Raw genomic sequence first — 23,218 nt, 5'->3', positions numbered from 1 at the left:
AATACCTTAGTAACAACAGTAAGATTAAAATTTCAAGTACCAAGTACTCACGGCACACAACCACGATGCTGCCGCTTTAGGACAAATAACAACACTACTCACGGCACACAACCACGAATGTATCACAACCAGAAAAAAAATACAACAAATTCAGGCGTTACAATAAAACAAATTTTCAGAGTCCAAATTCCGAACACAAATTAAATTGCTGCTGCTGTGCTTCGGAGTTCAGTTATCAATCTCCCTCGATCTCCTCTAGTTCCTGAGGTAAAAAACCGTAAATCATCATAGTTCAATTATCATAGTTCAATGCAACAAATTTTCTAATAAATAACTTAACCACTGATCCTATCCAACTTCTCAAGGATCAAATGACAAATCAAACAAACACCTTTGTGTAAAAGAGCCTACACAGAAAACAAAACAGTTATATGTAATATGTGCTTGGGCATTAATCAAGCTCTTTGAGAAACGAGAAAGTTAAGGGTTTGTGTGTGTCGTGGTGCATACAAAGAGTATTGTGACCCTAAAAGCAGTTCTAGGTCAGACTCGACACAGCCTCCATACACTGCCAGTATGTGTGGTTCATACATGATAACAACAATTTTTTAAGACATCGTCCAACAAGCAGGAAAAAAGGCATCTTAGTACATAGCACATACATTTGGTGGGGTGGGGGGAAGGGGGTGTTCAAAATTTTGGTTTCACTTTTATTTCACCTAGTTTAGACTCAGATAGGACTACTCAGGGTGCAGAGCTGTTGAATCATAAACACAAAGGAATGTCAAGGACTGAACCCTTTTTTTTTAAAGTTCAAAATAAGTTGGAAATTCAAAGATACTACAAACACAATTTTACACACATATACATATACACGGACAACAAAGAGCACCAGTCAATCCGTAAAATTAACAAAACACTATTTTTGTATATAGCAATCTGAAAACAATAGTTAAAATCAATAGTTAAAATTCCGAGTGCAGGATTAATCAATCTGAAAACAGAGATATAGCAATGAAGTTTTGGTGTGCCTAAATAAGATAATATACCGAATAGTTATGGTGCGATCTGCTTTGGGTCGGATGCCCTTGTGTATCCCCTACATTGCTTTGCGAACCCGCTGAAAGCCGCTTGAAAACCTCATCAAACATGAGGTTGATTTTTTTGAGGAGCAGATCGGCCTATATACAGGAGCAAGTTGGGATCAAGAAGATTCAAGAGAAGCAAAAGACAAGGAGGCCACGCAAGTGATTAACACATACATACTGTTAAATTTCTCAATGTTTTTCTCTTCAAGTAGACATGAGCTTCAATTATAGCAGATAGATAAGAATATATAAAACCCGTGAGTCAATCAGTCAATAAGAAAACTGATATCTACTAAAATGGAATTTTGTTACTCTCTCTATATAAATAAGGTTTCTATACACAAGTTACACACCGTAAACTATCAATCACCACATATTATTGAAATTGTTGCACTCAATTTTTTTCCTAGAGCACTTGTTACCCAGAGTAAAGATATCCACTTGACTAAGTGTTGCTGCACAATATCTATACGAAGAGAAGTTAACAAACATAAAGATAGGAGCATATAATACAACAAATTATCTTTGAACACTATTAATAAAACCAAAAAAAGAAGTAACAATGAGATAGCGGTAACAATTATTAGAGAACTTCATCAAGAAGTGTAATTTACATACTCAAAGAGTTGCGCCTAACATATCTCAATACATACCAACATCAGGTCAAATATCACACAGAGAATATCACAACCCTTGAATACAAAACCACTAATTAATAGTTAAAAAGTAATAAATACCAAACAATAAAACAATAAGTACCAAAACAAACATATAGAATCAAATCTACAACACCATTTTAAGAAGACTCACAAAAATTACCCAAAAACAAAATTCAAACATACCGACGCTGTAGAAGCCGATGCACAAGAAGATGAAACTTGAGCGATCTCTGATTTTAGGCCGTTCATTTGCTCTTTAATTTCGGTTAAAATTAAAGACCACGTCCTGCTGAAAACAGCCGTGTTTTCAACAGTTTTTTCCAGATCTTTCATTTTTGTTTTTAACTCCTCAACCTCGCTCTCGTTCTTCTGAACTCTTCCGACTAAAAGAGACACAACATTGTTGAGCTTTGTAATTTGCTTTTGAAGTTCAGGAGTAGCCATTAGCTTTAGAGATAATAAAGAGGATAATAAAGAAAGTGATAAGTGATAGTAATAAAGAGGAGGAGAATGATTACCAAGGAACTGAAAAGTAGACCGGCCACAGAAATTGTCGCCTCTCCTCTCCTCTCCTCTCCTCTCCGACTTGACTACCCACTGACTTTTTTGACCTAGACGGTATTTTTACAAATCTTTGTAAATCTTTGACCCTGTGTTTACTTGTGTTTATAAGTTTAATGGTTTTTTATTTGGTGAACAATTAATGATGTAGTGGTTAATACTAGTGCTGTCCAAAAATTTCGAAAAATTCGATATCCGTCCGAAATATCTGTATTTGTATTCGAAAAAAACGGATATTATCTGTATCCGAAATAAAACGGATATTATCTGTATCTGAATCCGGAATATCCGAATCCGAAATAAAATATATATAATATTTAAATTATATATATATATATATAGAGAGTTAAGTTATATGGAGACCCACAATTCAACGGAAATTGTTTCGCTGAAGTAATCTCTCTCTACTTCAATGTGCCTTATTTATCGCATCTTTATTCTGTGATCATCTTCATTTTTACATTTCTCTGTTTAAAAACATGAATTATGTGTGTGTATGATATAGAGAGAGAGAGGATTGAGTTTCTATGAATTTCAAGAACTAGTTTTTTGTGGTTTGGATAGGGTAATTTTAGCAATAGATTGAAAACGAGAACGGTTTTAGTTAGTATTTACTAGTGCTCAAGACTTAGAGCTTCGTGATTTGTAATTAACGAATGCATTTTTTTACATTGTTGAGAGATAACAATATCTCGTTATGTATGAGCTCATTACGTAATTTAAATCGTTTCGTGGCTTTGCATTAGTAGTGTAGATGAATACCAGGATTGATCTTTTAACATATTATAATGATGGTTGTATATTGACCGTGTTTTAGAAAATGTAAACTTAGGCAATTGTTTGTCCTTGTTTAACAAATCAATTTTCACATGCCTACTGGAGTTTTCAAATTGTTCAAATTAAGCTGTAAGCCTTATACCCGTTCAATGTTAATCACAATCCAAGGAACTTCAGTTTTTTGGTATCAAATTGGAAGAGAACAATATTTTAGTGATGATATTGAGTTATTATGTCTTGTTTTGTGTAGGTGTGTACCATTCCCCTAGACACTGCTAAAGTTAGGCTTCAGCTTCAAAAACGAACAGTTTTAGGGGAAGGAACCGGTCCGCCCAAGTACAAGGGAGTTTTTGGTACAATTGCTACTATTGCTAGGGAAGAAGGCTTATCAGCTCTTTGGAAAGGCATTCAATTCATATGACAAAAAACCTGGAACTACGATATTATTCCAGTACAGAGTTGGGGGAGGACGAAATAAGAAAGCGAGATGATCAACTAAACCCTCCCTTCGGCTCACGAAGAGGGTTTTGATCAGACGCAATGTCTCCTCACAATTACTGAAGCTCAACAACTAGATTTTTCAATTAATTACGATTCTTACTTGTTGATTATGTTAAATTATAAATTAATAATTTGAATATAAAAAATGCATACTGTATCCTGTTAAATTAAATATTAAATTAAAAAGTTTGAATTCGTTATAAGACTTGTAATAGAATTAAGACATGATACAATATGTATTTTTTGAAGGAAAATGATATGGAACGCCAACACGGAGGTTGTAGGAATCATATACGTTCAAAACGTGCGTTTCTAACGAACCAGGTTTGTGTGCTGCTTACAGAATGGACACGTGTGTTACTAACAGAGTCGTTCCTAGAAGGACCAACCTCGTTCTTTGCCAAAATATAATAGTTAACATTTTATGTTGTGATTATTTTAAAATTTAATAATTAAAATAAATTAGGAAAGCCCGCGACATATTTTACTATAAAATTTTGTACGATTTTTGCATATTTTACTAAAAAATTTTGATCAAAAATCGTACAAAATTTTACTATAAAAATTTAATTTTTTCTGTTAATTGGTCAAAATTGAGTAAAGAGTACTTCGAAATTTCATCTTTAAAATCTAAATGAAACTAATATTAAAGATATATGGAAAACCGTATAACCACCCCGTTAAAGGGTAAAACCACTCCGTTAAACAGTTCAACATTTTTTTTTATAATTATACTAGCATTTTGTTAATGCTATGAAGTGAACTGGGGTTGATTATGCTTTGTAGAAGACTTTTCCCCTTTTGCATGTCGATTTTAAGGATTTGAACCACTTTTAACCATTTCTTGATGGATTAAGGCTCTCTCTTTGAATGCCAATTGGTCATCTTACTCCTGATTTCTCCTCCAGTGATGATCCTAGTGTCATCTTTATCAAGGCCCAGCCCAACCTTCCAAACATCACAAATGTAGGTTTCGTTAAGAAACTGATCAGCAAAGGCCAGCACACCATTGCTTATACCTTTGTAGAATTCCAACCGCAATGACTAATGAAACAGCCTATTGAAGGATGATTTAACACGGCCGATTGATGAGTCCATCCATTCTCCCAGGCTTGCCTATTCGACCCATTACTAATTTCAACATGTCAGACTTCTCATCTGGACAACCCACAAGAATGGCCTTTTGGTGACCTCAAGCCCAAGAGCCAATTCTTGGAACTAGGCCAGTGATGTTTTGAGTTGGTGGTCTGCAAGAAGTGGGCCAATTGGCAATATTTGTGGAAATATAGGATGTGTTGGAAATAAGTTCTTGTCCATTTTAAATGAAAAACTTATTGGCTACACTAAAATTCAAAAAGAGCCGTGCAGTTTTGCATTAATATGTAATTAAATATAAGCCACTGCATTTAAATACTAATATCTTGTCAACATTTTAATTAAGGATTTGCAGGACGACTTCATGGGTGGTGCTGAAATTATTCAGTCAGATCACATGTCCTTTCCAATGTAATTAAATGCATTCTTAATAGCCCTATTTGACAAAGTTACGGTCGGAGTTCTTGCGAGAAGCTAGTGAGCTAAATATAATTTATTTAATATCATAATTATGTATTTGAAATGTCACCACATGCAGATGCAATATCATTGATTTGATTGAGATATTCAGCAAGGCCACAAATACAGAACATATATATAGAAAAAAATTAACACTAGTCATAACATTTCCCCCCGGGAGACTTAAATCCTCAAATGTATCACAGCTAGAACATTCTATGTACAAGACAGATGGACTTGATTCCACGCTAAACTTCGGTGTCTGTTTGCATCCCCTGTCAAAATGTTCTTCATCAACTTCAGCCAGTCGCTTCCGAATTAACTCCACAGTAACCTACAAATGAATAGCCAAGCAATGTACATGTCAGAATCCAACCTAAAATATTACTACGTTTGTGATCAAGTGTCGGACAACTGAGGACTAATCTTAACAAATTTAGGGATCAAAAGAATAAAGAGCAGGACCAACATTATTAAGTCTTGTTCTATCAAGTTTGCAATTTGTACAAGTATGGTTATATAGTAATATAAGACATTTGCACTTAAAACTCACTTCAGAGAAAGCTATGAACAATTTCTGATATAACAAATTCAAGCTTTAATTGTTTTTTTTTACTAAAACCAGATTCATCTCCGAGTCTGATCCTCGAGGAGGAGACATAATATAATTATCCTCATCCTCCTACTCTTGCACAATATTGTGTCTATCCAAAGACGGGGAAACCAAAGCCTTGAGCAAAGCCCAGTTACTTGCTTGTGTTTTGGACACGATCCGAAACCCAGATTTATAAATAATACTCAAGTCGTATTATTTCGTCAAGTCGTAGTATTTCGTCCGTTGGCAAGAGAAGCGTGTCTATGCTAGAGCAAGCAGATCAAGAACTCAAATATCGAGAAGCCAAACAATTGACTGAAGAGTTGTCGAAACTCAATTTGAGCAACACATACCTTGTAGATGCCGTCATTTTGCTCTGTGACGATAGTAATAAAAGGAGCTATTTTCGGGCAATGCCTACCGATGACGTAAAAAAATTGTTGGTGCAGCGGTGGTTGATCAAGGGCGGATAATTGTCAATGGCCTTTGATACCTTTATGTCATCTGAATTAACGTATATATGATTCACTCGAAGATAAAGATTTGTCGCAGAAATTGCTCTCACACGCCAATCAGTCTTAGACCCAAATGCGTGGTAGTGACAATTAGTTCATCACCATGGACTAATTTTTTTCCCCGAATATTTAGTTTAAAATTTGAAAAAAATGATAAAATCATATTTGGCACCAAAAAACTAATTTAAAATTTTAGAAAGATAATTTTTCCTCCTTTTGCCTTTTCTAGAAAATAATTAGTTCATAATTATGAGCAAAAATTGTAAAAAAAATTCGGATTGAATCGAAAAATGGGACTTCCCGGGGGTCACTCATTGTAGTATTGCTCCAACGCTTAACTTTGTAGTTTCCAAACGTCATACCCGATCCGTTCCGGTTGAGTCTAATCGAACCCGAAATTTTGGATCTGGATCTGGATTTGGGATTTATTTTTAGACCCGAATAAATTTTAGAGTTTTTTTTAATGTGTTCTTATCATTTAAAACTGCTACATATTTATCGTGTTTTGGACACGATTCGAAACCCGGATTAGAATTTTTATCTCTATTATTTCCATTTATATTTTTTTAATGTAAGTACCCTAATATCATGTAAGGAGTAAGAATGTACATTTGTACATTTTCTTCGTGGAAGTGCATCTACTTTCTGCTATAATGTTTATATTTTTAGTAAAATATTTTACTTTGTAATAATGATATTATCACATATATAATAGATAATATTTAGAGAAGTCAGAGGAGTATAATATATTTTTCCGGATATTATCATTATTAATAAAGGCCCCAAATAGCACAACTACCGGATTATTTATGATATTTAGAGCAACTCCAACGTATATGGGCTGTTAGCTAAACGTGCCCATGTGGCAACAAACAGTAAAATGTACCCAGTAGCCACCCAGTAACAACAAATACAACACTACAGCCACACATAACAAATACCTTAGTAACAACAGTAAGATTAAAAGTTCAAGTACCAAGTACTCACGGCACACAGCCACGATGCTGCCGATTTAGGACAAATAACAACACTACTCACGGCACACAACCACGAATGTATCACAACCAGAAAAAAAATACAACAAATTCAGGCATTACAATAAAACAAATTTTCATAGTTCAAATTCCGAACACAAATTAAATTGCTGCTGCTGTGCTTCGGAGTTCAGTTATCAATCTCCCTCGATCTCCCCTAGTTTCTGAGGTAAAAAACCGTAAATCATCATAGTTCAATTATCATAGTTCAATGCAACAAATTTTCTAATAAATAACTTAACCATTGATCTTATCCAACTTCTCAAGGATCAAATGACTAATCAAACAAACACCTTTGTGTAAAAGAGCCTACACAGAAAACAAAACAGTTATATGTAATATGTGCTTGGGCATTAATCAAGCTCTTTGAGAAACGAGAAAGTTAAGGGTTTGTGTGTGTCGTGGTGCATACAAAGAGTATTGTGACACTAAAAGCAGTTCTAGGTCAGACTCGACACAGCCTCCATACACTGCCAGTATGTGTGGTTCATACATGATAACAACAATTTTTTAAGACATCGTCCAACAAGCAGGAAAAAAGGCATCTTAGTACATAGCACATACATTTGGTGAGGTGGGGGGAAGGGGGTGTTCAAAATTTTGGTTTCGCTTTTATTTCACCTAGTTTAGACTCAGATAGGACTACTCAGGGTGCAGAGCTGTTGAATCATAAACATAAAGGAATGTCAAGGACTGAACCCTTTTTTTTTTAAAAGTTCAAAAGAAGTTGGAAATTCAAAGATACTACAAACACAATTTCACACACATATACATATACACAGACAACAAAGAGCATCAGTTAATCCGTAAAATTAACAAAACACTATTTTTGTATATAGCAATCTGAAAACAATAGTTAAAATTCCGAGTGCAGGATTAATCAATCTGAAAATAGAGATATAGCAATGAAGTTTTGGTGTGCCTAAATAAGATAATATACCTAATAGTTATGGTGCGATCTGCTTTGGGTCGGATGCCCTTGTGTATCCCCTACATTGCTTTGCGAACCCGCTGGAAGCCGCTTGAAAACCTCATCAAACATGAGGTTGATTTTTTTGAGGAGCAGATCGGCCTATATACAGGAGCAAGTTGGGATCAAGAAGATTCAAGAGAAGCAAAAGACAAGGAGACCACGCAAGTGATTAACACATACATACTATTAAATTTCTCAATATTTTTCTCATCAAGTAGACATGAGCTTCAATTATAGCAGATAGATAAGAATTTATAAAACCCGTGAGTCAATCAGTCAATAAGAAAACTGATATCTACTAAAATGGAATTTTGTTACTCTCTCTATATAAATAAGGTTTCTATACACAAGTTACACACCGTAAACTATCAATCACCACATATTATTGAAATTGTTGCACTCAATTTTTTTCCTAGAGCACTTGTTACCCAGAGTAAAGATATCCACTTGACTAAGTGTTGCTGCACAATATCTATACGAAGAGAAGTTAACAAACATAAAGATAGGAGCATATAATACAACAAATTATCTTTGAACACTATTAATAAAACCAAAAAAAGAAGTAACAATGAGATAGCGGTAACAATTATTAGAGAACTTCATCAAGAAGTGTAATTTACATACTCAAAGAGTTGCGCCTAACATATCTCAATACATACCAATATCAGGTCAAATATCACACACAGAATATCACAACCCTTGAATACAAAACCATTAATTAATAGTTAAAAAGTAATAAATACCAAACAATAAAACAATAAGTACCAAAACAAACATATAGAATCAAATCTACAACACCATTTTAAGCAGACTCACAAAAATTACCCAAAAACAAAATTCAAACATACCGACGCTGCAGAAGCCGATGCACAAGAAAATGCACAAGAAGATGAAACTTGAGCGATCTCTGATTTTAGGCCGTTCATTTGCTCTTTAATTTCGGTTAAAATTAAAGACCACGTCCCGCTGGAAACATCCGTGTTTTCAACAGTTTTTTCCAGATCTTTCATTTTTGTTTTTAACTCCTCAACCTCGCTCTCGTTCTTCTGAACTCTTCCGACTAAAAGAGACACAACGTTGTTGAGATTTGTAATTTGCTTTTGAAGTTCAGGAGTAGCCATTAGCTTTAGAGATAATAAAGAGGATAATAAAGAAAGTGATAAGTGATAGTAATAAAAAGGAGGAGAACGATTACCAAGGAACCGAAAAGTAGACCGGCCGCAGAAATTGTCGCCTCTCCTCTCCTCTCCTCTCCTCTCCGACTTGACTACCCACTGACTTTTTTGACCTAGACGGTACTTTTGCAAATCTTTGTAAATCTTTGACCCTGTGTTTACCTGTGTTTATAAGTTTAATGATTTTTTATTTGGTAAACAATTATGATGTAGTGGTTAATACTAGTGCTGTCCAAAAAATTCGAAAAATTCGATATCCGTCCGAAATATCTGTATTTGTATTCGAAAAAAACGGATATTATCCGTATCCGAATTAAAACGGATATTATCAGTATTTGAATCCGGAATATCCGAATCCGAAATAAAATATATATAATATTTAAATTATATATAGAGACAGGGAGAGTTAAGTTCTATGGAGACCACCTTTTTTGTGGAGACCTGGAGACCACATTTGTTCTGTAATCTAAATTTGGCAAAATAAATCATATTTTGTAATCAAAAATTTGCAAAACGTACTGTTTTGCAAAGTATATTCTATGAAAATCATTTTTTCATTGAAAAACATGTAAATTCTGCGGGTTATGGCCAAAATTACCATTTTTTTTAAAACTGGTGACAAGAATAACCATTTTCGTACATGTTGGCCAAAAATATCGATCTATTACGCATTTATAAAATAGGTAACACTATTACGCATTTGAGAAATGGGTAACACATGTTTTTTCGAAAAAATTTGCAAAAAAAAAATTTGAAAAAAGTGTTACGCATTTTGGAAATGCGTAACAGCTGTTTAATCAAGGTGTTACGCATTTCCAAAATGCGTCATGTTGGCCAAAAATATCGATCTATTATGCATTTATAAAATGGGTAACACTATTACGCATTTGAGAAATGGGTAACACATGTTTTCGAACCAATTTCTCAAATGCGTAATAGTGTTACCCAATTTTAAAATGCGTAATAAAATGGTATTTTTGGCCAAAAAAATTAAAAAATGGTATTCTTGTCACCTAGTCTAAAAAAAGTGGTATTTATATCATTTTTTCAAGTTCTGCAAACTAAACATGGCGCAGGTAAGTTGCCACAATGCATGTTGTGGCTGGACGGGCTTGTACATAGTGATAAGTATGATTACGGAGCCGTTCATATAAGAACGGAGCCGTTCAGGTCAGAACGGAGCCGTTCAGGTCAGAACGGAGCCGTTTGTTTAATATTAGAAATACAAATCAGAACGGACGCGTTCAGGTCAGAACGGAGGCGTTTGTTTAATATTGGAAATAAAAATTCATAAATTAGAGGTTAAGATTAAGAAACGAAGGGAGTAATTCTCTTAACAATCATTTGCGAGAAATTAGAGGTTAAGAAACTATAACCTTACCGGCAGCTTCACATTAGACATAACTAGGCAACTTAGTCGCGCTTAGCGCGGTTAATAAATTTTTATTTTTAGATACTCAAAATAAATTAAATAATTTTTGTTATTTATAAAAATTAATAGGTATTTTAAGAATTTTCTAAAAAATATGATTTGAAATAATTTGCATGAATTATTAGTTGGAATAATGCTCTCATTGTATAGTAAGAATTTTGATTATTTTAAAAATATCGTAAACATGAAAAATAGCAATTACAATACGAACGTAATTTTTACGACGAAAAATTATAAATATTAAATATAACTAAATAAGGTTTTTTAAAGCCGATACCCCTCTCATAACATAAATGCTCAGTAATAGTATAAGAATTTATATAATTAGAATATTAATTTATTTCAACATAATATGCATAACTTTTTTATCGATTTAATTGGCCGATAAAATGGTTGAGTTTATTATGTGCAAAAGTAAAAAATATGTTAGTATTGTTTGTATACAAATTCTAAATTTTAACCGAAAGATCTATATAATTTCATAACTTATAACGATTTCTGTATTTACTGATAAAAAAATTGCTTAAGAAGTTAAGATCGTTTGTCCTAAAATCGTCCGAAAAGAAATTGCAACGATCTTGAATATACAATGAAAATTGATGTAATAAAAACAATTTTAAGTAATCAATTTATATAAAAATAATCTTAATTGTATACATATAATTAATATTTTAAATTGAAATAATAATTACAATGCTTAAATAAAGTTTTTTTAATTTTTTATATAAATAATATGAAGTAAATTAAATACATATTTAATAAGTGTAATTAATGACTAATTAAGATGTCATTAAGATGCTATTTAATGCAAGAAATAAAATTTAATAATAAAAGTAAAAAAGTAAAAATTCAAGAAAAATATTTTAAACGTTCCTGGTGCGTTTTCAGTCTCCTGCCATTATAATATATATAGATTGTCTCCCATAAGGCATCATCTTCCCATTGAATGATCAATCATATGGTTTGAATGTGCTCATTTATTCTATGCAGGTGGTCCTTTCGGTACATGAATTCAAGTTGAACTTGATGGGCTTCATTATTTATGGTTGTAGAATTCACACAAATTATGATTCTCAATTACATCAAACATTCTGATTTTATTCGGTTGGAAAATTTAGATAACCACCAAATTGTTTCAATCTGAAATTGTTTGTCAAGACTTCAGAATAATCCAAGTTATCATCAAATTTCCTCTACACCTAATACTAAACCAAACTACGTAGTTTTTATAAAAATTACTTTAGGAAATTACCCAAAGTTACCTTTAGATACCTTTTACCCATATTATATTATATTTAAAGAATAACTTGGCTTATTTGATTTGTAGCAGGGGTCTGAGAAAACATTAGCCAAGTCGTTTAAGAGATTGTGGGAGAGAAACTTGTTTGAGAACTCATCATACATACTCATTCCAATCTTCGAGCGGTAAGTTTTTAAAGCTAATTTTCAATATATTTATGCAACTTAAGAAAATTTTAATCTTAACTAGAAGCTCTATTGTTTTTCTCCATACCCAAGAAAAGGAAGTGTTACATTTTTCCATTTTTTTTGTTTTTATATTATACAGAAAGCATTGGAGCTTGGTTATTATCTGCTTTCCTGCCGAGGGAGAAGGCGCGAGTCCAACATTGCTTCATTTGGATTCGATGGCAATGCACGTGACTACAGATATTTCTGAAAAAATTAAATGGTAAGAAAAGTGATTCCCCTCGCCAACTAATTGTAATTTTCACTAATTTTCTTTCTTAACAAAATTTAATTTCTAACATAGAAATAAGTAAATCTGTTTGTAGGTTGTTGAAACAAAATTGGAAAAATATAAAAGGACAAAGTTCAAATTTTCCAAATTTTGACACAAAAGCAGTTGAGGTGATCTCTTTTGTCTTAGATTTGATCTTTTCTTTCTTGTTTGATAGCTAAAACTATTATTTTCTCTATATTTTAACTGTTATATTATGTTCAATGATTCCCCCATCAGGTTCCTCAACAAACGAACGCTTACGATTGTGGTCTGTTTGTTATGTATTTTATGAAACTGTTTCTTGAACAAGATCTAAAAAGATTCAAGATTCAAGAAATAGAATTGGTACATTTTTTTCCTTCTCTCTCTCTCTCTCACACACACACACACACAAATTTAAAATCTATACTTTACATCTGATTTCACTTCTGTACTTAATGTTCTCCTTGATTTGTTTGTGCTTTCAGTTAGGAAAGAATTGGTTTAAGGAGGAAGAGGCATCTGCCTCGAGGTCTGGAATTCGAGATGTAATTAATAAAGAGATGGAGAGATATAGAAGTTGTGAAGAGAAGACACTTGCCTTTTTAAAAAATATTTTATTGTCAATTATTCCTTTATATTATGTGGATGTCAAAGACTTATTTATATATATATATATATATATATCATTCCTATCAGATGGAACAAGCCAAAATTCCTCGTCTCCAAACCTTACATTGAATGAAGATCTGATATCCACATCTCTAATGAATGAAGATCCGACTCCAATGTCCACAAAAGATGTAGACAATGTGGCGACGGAAACGAAAACTACACCCCAAATATCCTCGTCTCCAAACTCTCCAAGTAAGAATTAATGTGAATATTTTTTATTATTTTAAGATGTCCATTATGCATTTATTTATGAAAATTTTGATAAATTCTATTATGAGTTTCAGGTGCAGAATGCGAGGGAGAGATAAGGAGCAAGGAGGATGAAAGTGAGTCACTGTCACATGAGGAAGAGGAAGAACAACCCTTGCCCTTGATCAGTATGTTTCCCAGATTAACTCATGTTGTAAAGAAGAAGAACACGCCAGAGGTCCATTATGCATTTATTTATGAAAATTTTGATAAATTCTATTATGAGTTTCAGGTGCCGAATGCGAGGGAGAGAATGAAAAGAGATGTGCTAGTAAGAAAGCTAAAAGAAGCAAGGAGGATGAAAATGAGTCACCGTCACATGAGGAAGAGGAAGAACAGCCCTTGATCAGTATGTTTCCCAGATTAATTCATGTTGCAAAGAAGAACACGGCAGAGGTCAAGTATACTGACCAGAATTTAAGAATAGAAATTTCTCCAAGTTTTGTAATACCTTAATAATACTCTGCTTCCTAGTCTTTCTACTTATGCTGCTAGTAGTCCATTGATATAGGTATTAACATTGTCCGGGGGAAAAAAATGTTCCTGGGAAGAATAAAAGAAAACGCCGTAGGGAGCCGGATCCTTTGACGAATATGTCTATGAAGCTCCGAAGCAATTTAAAAACAGCGGGTGACCAGTTCAGGAGCAGGAAAGATGTACATTATAATCTTTATAATCTATCTAGAACAGGTTATAAAGATAATCTTGTTGGTTCCAGGATCAAAGTTTGGTGGAAAATTGATAAGAAGTAAGTGTTTAGTTTAAAAGATCGATTTTTTGTACATTTTTAAATTGTCTAACATGTTCTATTTGTAGGTATTACAACGGTGTCATTGCTTCGTTCAATACTCTTACCAAGGAACACCGGGTAGTTTTCAAAATCAAGATAATCCAAAAAAAATGAAGTTCAAATTACATAACATATTAAAAAAAACACATAAAATATGCTTGTTTATCTGGCATACTCATCATCCTTGAACTTATACTTAGAGTTCCTTTTGAACCTGATATATATATTTATAATATATTATCATATTTTGAAAAAATTTGAAAAACTTGAAATATATATATATATATATATATATATTTCAAGTTTTTCAATTTTTTTCAAAATATGATAATATATTATAAATATATTATCATATATTTATAATATATTATAATTTTTCTCATCCGTATCTCTCAGTCATCTAAACATTTCATTGTTTGTAGGCAGTCTATATCAAATATGTAATTGTTCTAGAGATCGATATCAACATCTGATGTCCTCCTCAACTTCCCGATATACTCGATCACGGGAGCACCAAAAGGAAAAATGGTCAATGTCGGGTCCGCTATACATGAATAGATTATTATTCATCCTGAACAAAATAGAGTACTTACAATCCGCGAGAATGCTAGACTTAAAAAATTTTCCGATTATTATAAGTTTTTTTGGTCCTATTAAGAAAAGATAATTAGTTTTAAAGATTTTGTTATTTATCATTATCAATATCCAACAAATAACAATTATCAGTAACTTAACAAATTTATTTTAATGTAAATATGCAACGGTAACATTTATTTATAAAATAACATTATTTTAATGTAGCAAAACAGTACGTTTTGCAAATTTTTGATTACAAAATATGATTTATTTTGCCAAATTTAGATTGCAGAACAAATGTGGTCTCCACAAAAAAGGTGGTCTCCATAGAACTTAACTATATATATATATATAATTTAAAAATTATATATATTTTATTTCGGATTCGGATATTCCGGATTCAGATACGGATAATATCCGTTTTATTTCGGATACGGATAATATCCGTTTTTTTCGAATACAAATACAGATATTTCGGACGGATATCGAATTTTTTGAATTTTTTGGACAGCACTAGTATTAACCACTACATCATTAATTGTTTACCAAATAAAAAATCATTAAACTTATAAACACAGGTAAACACAGGGTCAAAGATTTACAAAGATTTGCAAAAGTACCGTCTAGGTCAAAAAAGTCAGTGGGTAGTCAAGTCGGAGAGGAGAGGAGAGGAGAGGCGACAATTTCTGCGGCCGGTCTACTTTTCGGTTCCTTGGTAATCGTTCTCCTCCTCTTTATTACTATCACTTATCACTTTCTTTATTATCCTCTTTATTATCTCTAAAGCTAATGGCTACTCCTGAACTTCAAAAGCAAATTACAAATCTCAACAATGTTGTGTCTCTTTTAGTCGGAAGAGTTCAGAAGAACGAGAGCGAGGTTGAGGAGTTAAAAACAAAAATGAAAGATCTGGAAAAAACTGTTGAAAACACGGCTGTTTCCAGCGGGACGTGGTCTTCAATTTTAACCGAAATTAAAGAGCAAATGAACGGCCTAAAATTAGAGATCGCTCAAGTTTCATCTTCTTGTGCATCTTCTTGTGCATCGGCTTCTGCAGCGTCGGTATGTTTGAATTTTATTTTTGGGTAATTTTTGTGAGTCTGTTTAAAATGGTGTTGTAGATTTGATTCTATATGTTTGTTTTGGTACTTATTGTTTTATTGTTTGGTATTTATTACTTTTTAACTATTAATTAATGGTTTTGTATTCAAGGGTTGTGATATTCTGTGTGTGATATTTGACCTGATGTTGGTATGTATTGAGATATGTTAGGCGCAACTCTTTGAGTATGTAAATTACACTTCTTGATGAAGTTCTCTAATAATTGTTGATGATGTGATCTATCTATACACAAGGTAAATTCAAGTTATGTTCAGATAGTTTATGTGGTGTCCAGGGCATGCTTTCAGCTTTGGGATACTGTGAGATTGCCATTTATTTTCACTAATTCCCGGTTTCTTATTTGATAAATATTTGAATAGGAAAATATCTTCAAAAAATATTCTTCTTCTGGACTCATTTTTCTACACAAAGCTGGTTCGAGAAATGAACAAAATTAAGTTGGATGGTGGAATGAAAGTGGTCTCTCTCTCTCTCTCTAATGTTTAAATGTTGGAATTCTGTTAGTATAGTGAAAGTTTCCTCTGTTTTGTTTTTGGGAGAGTGTGCTCTTTGGACTTTGGACATGTCTTTTGGACATATCTTTAGTTATGTCTATTGGAAATGTCTTTAGACATGTCTATTGGACATGCCTTTAGACATGTCTATTGGTCATATTATTTATGGTTGTAGAATTCACACAAATTATGATTCTCAATTACATCAAACATTCTGATTTTATCCGGTTGGAAAATTTGGATAACCACCAAATTGTTTCAATCTGAAATTGTTTGTCAAGACTTCAGAATAATCCAAGTTATCATCAAATTTCCTCTACACCTAATACTAAACCAAACTACGTAGTTTTATAAAAATTACTTTAGGAAATTACCCAAAGTTACCTTTAGATACCTTTTACCTATATTATATTATATTTAAAGAATAACTTGGCTTATTTGATTTGTAGCAGGGGTCTGAGAAAACATTAGCCAAGTCGTTTAAGAGATTGTGGGAGAGAAACTTGTTTGAGAACTCATCATACATACTCATTCCAATCTTCGAGCGGTAAGTTTTTAAAGCTAATTTTCAATATATTTATGCAACTTAAGAAAATTTTAATCTTAACTAGAAGTTCTATTGTTTTCTCCATACCCAAGAAAAGGAAGTGTTAAATTTTTTCAATTTTTTTGTTTTTATATTATACAGAAAGCATTGGAGCTTGGTTATTATCTGCTTTCCTGCCGAGGGAGAAGACGCGAGTCCAACATTGCTTCATTTGGATTCGATGGCAATGCACGTGACTACAGATATTTCTGAAAAAATTAAATGGTAAGAAAAGTGATTCCCCTCGCCAACTAATTGTAATTTTCACTAATTTTCTTTCTTAACAAAATTTAATTTCTAACATAGAAATAAGTAAATCTGTTTGTAGGTTGTTGAAACAAAATTGGAAAAATGTAAAAGGACAAAGTTCAAATTTTCCAAATTTTGACACAAAAGCAGTTGAGGTAATCTCTTTTGTCTTAGATTTGATGTTTTCTTTCTTGTTTGATAGCTAAAACTATTATTTTCTCTATATTTTAACTGCTATATTATGTTCAATGATTCCCCCATCAGGTTCCTCAACAAACGAACGCTTACGATTGTGGTCTGTTTGTTATGTATTTTATGAAACTGTTTCTTAAACAAGATCTAAAAAGATTCAAGATTCAAGAAATAGAATTGGTACATTTTTTTCCTTCTCTCTCTCTCTCTCTCACACACACACACACAAATTTAAAATCTATACTTTACATCTAATTTCACTTCTGTACTTAATGTTCTCCTTGATTTGTTTGTGCTTTCAGTTAGGAAAGAATTGGTTTAAGGCGGTCGAGGTCAGGTGTAAATTTATGAATAAAATTTCAAATTTATCCTCCTATTTTTATCATTTCCAATGCAACTTTGCTCAAAGACCGCAAAGCTATAGAGTAGTACATCAAGGCAATATTTAAGAAGCCCTGTTGCACTTCTCTAGAAGCTACAAGTCAAAATGCATTTCATGTAAAGCATCTTCCTGGGCACACTTTCACAACCTACCTGCAGAACATTAACTTTGTCTTCCAACTTCTGATATTTTGTAGTACGAGTTTGCATGCAAAAATGGGCCAAACTGAGGAAGAAGTAGCTGTTGGGATCGATCTAGGCACTACATTCTCATGTGTTGGGATATATCAAAACGATCGAGTCGAGATTATCGCAAATGATTTGTCTAACAGAACTACCCCATCGTATGTTGCTTTCACTGATGATGGGCGCCTCCTTGGTGAAGCTGCCAGAAAACAAGCTGCCCTGAATCCTGTCAACACTATCTTTGGTACTCAATACTCATCCTTCATCTGTTTATCCATGCTATATTTCCATTCTTGTTTTCTTTTAATATAAAAAAATTTAGGCACGATAAAATTTAACATATTGATTCTAATGTAAAATCTCGTATACATTTTAAAAAATCAAAGTTGTAATATCTAGTATAAAATGTGATTAAGCCAGTGTTGATGTGATCTGTTATGTACTTATGTTTAAGTCCATTTTTGTGTTAATTCTGAGCCAAATTTCATTTTTGTTCTTAAAAAAACTAATTATTGTTAAATGTAGAGTTTAAAATTAGATCTAGGTTCACTTCTTATCAGAAAATATTGAAATTTTAGACTAGTAATTTATCTGGCTATGTTTTAGTAGAAATGAAGTGCTGACCTTGACTAATTTGCGGGGTGAAACTAGCAAAGATACTTGTATATGATTCTATGTCTGAAGAGAAACCCCACAAAATAAGAGACTCGTAAAAAACCCCTCAAGAGCAAAATCCATTGGGAAAAAACTCAAAATAGGAAAAAAGAGTGCCCTCCAAAATATAAGAGCATTATACAAATTTCTAAAAAAAATAATAACAAGTTGGACTTCTTGTTAAATTTAGGATGTTCAACAAGTTGATATGTGAGGAATCTGTTTTGAGGTTTGTGATATTGTTCTCCATGCTAAGTATGGTACTTATGCTTCGAGTTATTATGGTCCTTATGTTGATTGTTATTATGGAACTTATGTTACCAGCTATTATCGACCATTAGAAGAAGGACTTGTTGAGGCTATTGATGACGGTCGTGTTGGTCCGAGGGATGACCCTAAGATCCGATCCAAAATTTTATCTGAAGAGATTGGCTAGGACAAAGATCTTGCAAAGAAAATCTGGTGTTTTGGTCCTGAGACTACTGGGCCCAATATGGTGGTTGATATGTGTAAGGGAGTACAATACCTTAATGAAATTAAGGATTCTGTTGTTGCTGGTTTTCAGTGGACGTCAAAGGAAGGTGCTTTATGTGAGGAAAACATGCGAGGAATCTGTTTTGAGGTCTGTGATGTTGTTCTCCATGCTGATGCTATTCACAGAGGTGGTGGCCAGGTTATCTATGTTTCACAGTAATCCAAGTGCCAGAAGGTGCACTTGGTGGTATTTACAGTGTTCTTAATCAGAAGTGTGGGCATGTGTTTGAAGAAATGCAGAGGCCTGGTACCCCTCTGTACAACATTAATGCATACCTTCCTGTTGTTGAGTCCTTTGGATTCTCAGCCCAACTACGAGCTGCTACTTCAGGCCAAACCTTCCCACAAAGTGTCTTTGATCAACTCTTGTAATCAACTCTTGTAACTGATATTCGCAATGGAAGCTCGACCATTAAAAGAAGGACTTGCTGAGGCTATTGATGACGGTCGTGTTGGTCCGAGGGATGACCCTAAGATCCGATCCAAAAATTTTTCTGAAGAGATTGGCTGGGACAAATATCTTGCAAAGAAAATCTAGTGTTTTGGTCCTGAGACTACTGGGCCCAATATGGTGGTTGATATGTGTAAGGGAGTACAATACCTTAATGAAATTAAGGATTCTGTTATTGCTGGTTTCCAGTGGACGTCAAAGGAAGGTGCTTTATGTGAGGAAAACATGCGAGGAATCTGTTTTGAGGTCTGTGATGTTGTTCTCCATGCTGATGCTATTCACAGAGGTGGTGGCCAGGTTATCTATGCTTCACAGTAATCCAAGCGCCAGAAGGTGCACTTGGTGGTATTTACAGTGTTCTTAATCAGAAGCGTGGGCATGTGTTTGAAGAAATGCAGAGGCCTGGTACCCCTCTGTACAACATTAAGGCATACCTTCCTGTTGTTGAGTCCTTTGGATTCTCAGCCCAACTACGAGCCGCTACTTCAGGCCAAGCCTTCCCACAAAGTGTCTTTGATCAACTCTTGTAATCAACTCTTGTAACTGATATTCGCAATGGAAGCTCGACCATTAAAAGAAGGACTTGTTGAGGCTATTGATGACGGTCGTGTTGGTCCGAGGGATGACCCTAAGATCAGATCCAAAATTTTGTCTGAAGATATTGGCTGGGAAAAATATTTTGCAAAGAAAATCTGGTGTTTTGGTCCTGAGACTACTGGGCCCAATATGGTGGTTGATATGCGTAAGGGAGTACAATACCTTAATGAAATTAATGAAAGCACTTGAACTTGTACGTGTTCAATGAGAGAAGGTCCCATTTGGGTCTGGATTCAGGTTTGGGCAACAGGCTCCGGAAGCCATCTGTATACCTCGTTAAACATCTGAAAGCTCTGCCTCCTCCCAAGAAAAGAAGAACATTTACAAAGGCATCTGAAAGCCCATCCTTGTCCTCCCAACAGGAAATGGACTTTGATATGGCCAGTGAACAGTTACTAGAGACATTCTATCAACAGGATGAATCTATTGAAATTCGCCATAGGGTCATGGCATCCTGTACTGAGTCAAGCACACTTCCATTACTCATAATGGAAGCATACAGACCAATAGATGATACTCAGGACACGGAGCGAGGAGTGCATATTGAGTCGGTTACAGTGACTGCCATAGTTACGGCAGAAGAGCAGTCACATGCTTCTGAAGGAAAATCTGACTCCCAGCCACCTTTAATAGAGTCATTTTCTCCCCTCCCAGATCCAACACCTTTGGCTCCCTCACGGGATTCTCCACTCGCAGATTTATCTGGAGAAAGTGGAGGGTAACTCGGTCAATCTATCCCTGAAGCAATTCAGACATCTATTTCACATGAAAAGATAGGTTTGACTGAGGATCGGGACTCGCAAATTCCCATTGCACCACCACTGACCTCTCTTGAAGAGGCTAGGGTGATTTCAAATGCAGGTACAGAAGATCAGCATCAGGAAGACTCCTCACCAGCAATAATATTGAGAGATACACAAGCACGTGAGTTGAGTGAATCAAACAGGAGAGATATTCAGGTGAGCGTACACACAGACACAAACACTGAAAATCTGTTAGCTCAAATTGCTGAACTGAAAGAATAACTTGCAAAAAGTCAGGCTGAGGCTCAATCATTCAAAGCACAAGTGCTTGAACGGTCTTCTTCTTCCACCTCTGTCAATAATCAGCTGGCTCTCATCAGGATTGAAATATCAGATTTGAAGACCTCTGTTGTACCAAAGCTTAACTCAATCCAGGCATCTCCAACTTTATCAGCTGAAGACATTTTAAACTTCTGCTCTCTCCATACAAGAATGACTTCTCTTGAAGACTTGGTTGAAATGAATCATTCACTGGATTCCTCCAGATTTCTAAAGATAGAGATGGGCATGGAACATCTCAATGAAGGGATGAAGCACTTGTACTTCATGATAAAAAAATTCTCACTGCCCTAATGAAGAACAAAGGACTTTCTTTGAAGGGCCGTCTGGTGGAGGCTCAGGCTCTGGAGGTGATGGAGGTCATGGAGGATCTAAGGGAAAGTCTGTAGAGGATTCCTCAACTAAGGGAGAGAAGAAAGGGAGAAGTGGAAAGGGAAAAGAAAAAAATCTTCTGCTGGAGGCACAGGCAAGGCTGATGATGTCTACTATAGTGGAGAACAGGATGACTTTCATATTTTTGACATTCCCACTGAACCAGTCTTGGAAGATAAAGATGGTGTCTTTGAAGCTGAGGAGGAAAGTGATTTTGGAGAATGGGAAGAGGAAGCTCAAGTGGATCCTGTTTTTGAGAAAGAGTTTCAGCAGCAGCGGTCAGAGTTGAAAAGAAAAGAAGCTGAACTCAAAAAGGTATCCCAGATCATTGATATGATGAAAAACATTGAACGAACAGAAACTCTTGAAAAGCAACGTCTTCATGACATTAAAGCTAAAGAAAGGAGAAGAGATGTCAGACTGAAGATTGGTGAAAGATGGGATGAAGCTAGGAGAGTACTTGATATGCCTCAGCTGAGCACAAACAATGATAGGCAGTTTCTACATCTTCTGGACAAGCTGGAGATCTCTAATCCAAACAATGACGTGTACATGAATGCTATAAAGACTGAAGTCTCAAGGATCACAACTGCCTTTGACAGATCTCTAAATGAAATGAACATATTTGTATATTGTCAGAGCAAAGGATCTTTCAAGGTATCACTTCATCTGTTTGAGAATCGTTCTTTATCAGAGATTTGGGTTCTTCTCAACAAAGTCAAAAGAAGCTCAGAATTGAATGAAGTTCTTCGAGAAAGGCTCAAAGAGTTTGCCAGCAGGGCTAGTCCTCAAGTGGTCAATAATCCTCATCAGGTAAGATTCTTTAAGTCTGACTGTCTTCAAATCTGCCAGCTCGATTCACAATCTCTTAAAGACTACTCAGCTAAGCATCTTGTCTGGATGGAACATCACTTAAGAAATGCTGGATATTCATCCATGTTAAAAACTCAAGCAGCTGATCTGATTCAAGTTTTTGTGAAAAGAATATTAAAAGGTACAATCAGTTCAAGAATAAACTAAAGTTAGTTGGAGTTCAACCAGTCAGACCAGCCAACTTCACTTCTGAAAAGGATCGTGTCTTTGACAAGGAATTGCTTCAAGATTTGGAAGAAGGTGAATTCGGAAGGGAAGACAACTAAATTCAATTAGCTCAAAACTTAATGTAATATGATTAGAGCTTTATGAATCAAGATAAACTAAAGTAGTTATATGTTCAGTCTAGAGGAACATCTATCTTGTATTCACTTGTAAATTTCTTTTGGAATCTGGAAAATGTTAAATATAATCCAGAACTTTTCTGCTATTTACTTTGCATTACTGTTTATATCTTTTTCTTATTTGTTAGTTGAGTTATCCTCTAGGTATTTGTTGTTATTGTCTAACAAACAAATAGAGGGAGATTGAAAGGCATATGTCATAGCCTATTTGTTTATTCGAGGATTTA

General features: G+C 34.3%; 1 protein-coding gene, 1 long non-coding RNA gene and 1 pseudogene across 2 annotated transcripts; 1 reads left to right on the top strand and 2 right to left on the bottom strand.

The window, feature by feature from the left end:
- Positions 1 to 76: 76 nt before the first annotated feature.
- Positions 77 to 2,304, bottom strand: LOC141717217 (uncharacterized). Its single transcript, XM_074519310.1, has 4 exons — positions 2,266 to 2,304; positions 1,931 to 2,130; positions 1,050 to 1,181; positions 77 to 262 (listed from the first exon to the last, which is right to left on the bottom strand). Exons 2-4 carry the CDS (start codon positions 2,078 to 2,080, stop codon positions 236 to 238), a joined length of 309 nt encoding a protein of 102 aa, XP_074375411.1. The 5' UTR covers positions 2,081 to 2,130; positions 2,266 to 2,304; the 3' UTR covers positions 77 to 235.
- Positions 2,305 to 7,242: 4,938 nt separating this feature from the next.
- LOC141717216 (uncharacterized) lies at positions 7,243 to 9,547 on the bottom strand. The gene is made up of 4 exons (XR_012573558.1): positions 9,453 to 9,547; positions 9,106 to 9,317; positions 8,225 to 8,356; positions 7,243 to 7,448 (listed from the first exon to the last, which is right to left on the bottom strand). It is a non-coding gene; the product is annotated as an uncharacterized LOC141717216 (long non-coding RNA).
- Positions 9,548 to 19,669: 10,122 nt separating this feature from the next.
- Positions 19,670 to 20,253, top strand: LOC141719828 (elongation factor 2-like; annotated as a pseudogene).
- The last annotated feature ends 2,965 nt before the right edge of the window (positions 20,254 to 23,218 follow it).

Source organism: Apium graveolens, chromosome 4 (assembly GCF_009905375.1).
Source record: "Apium graveolens cultivar Ventura chromosome 4, ASM990537v1, whole genome shotgun sequence".
Classification (NCBI taxonomy): Eukaryota; Viridiplantae; Streptophyta; class Magnoliopsida; order Apiales; family Apiaceae; genus Apium; species Apium graveolens.
Note: the sequence above shows the minus strand (reverse complement) of the source record. Positions and strands in the feature narration are given on the sequence as shown.

Bases quoted from the DNA above. Each gene is read 5' to 3' on its own strand.
- LOC141717217 (XM_074519310.1), bottom strand. From the start codon at position 2,080: ATGAAAGATCTGGAAAAAACTGTTGAAAACACGGCTGTTTTCAGCAGG. The intron at 1,182-1,930 runs GTATGTTTGAAT...TCCTGTATATAG, and splicing joins CATCGGCTTCTACAGCGTCG to GCCGATCTGCTCCTCAAAAA. The intron at 263-1,049 runs GTATATTATCTT...TTTTTACCTCAG, and splicing joins GATCGCACCATAACTATTCG to GAACTAGAGGAGATCGAGGG.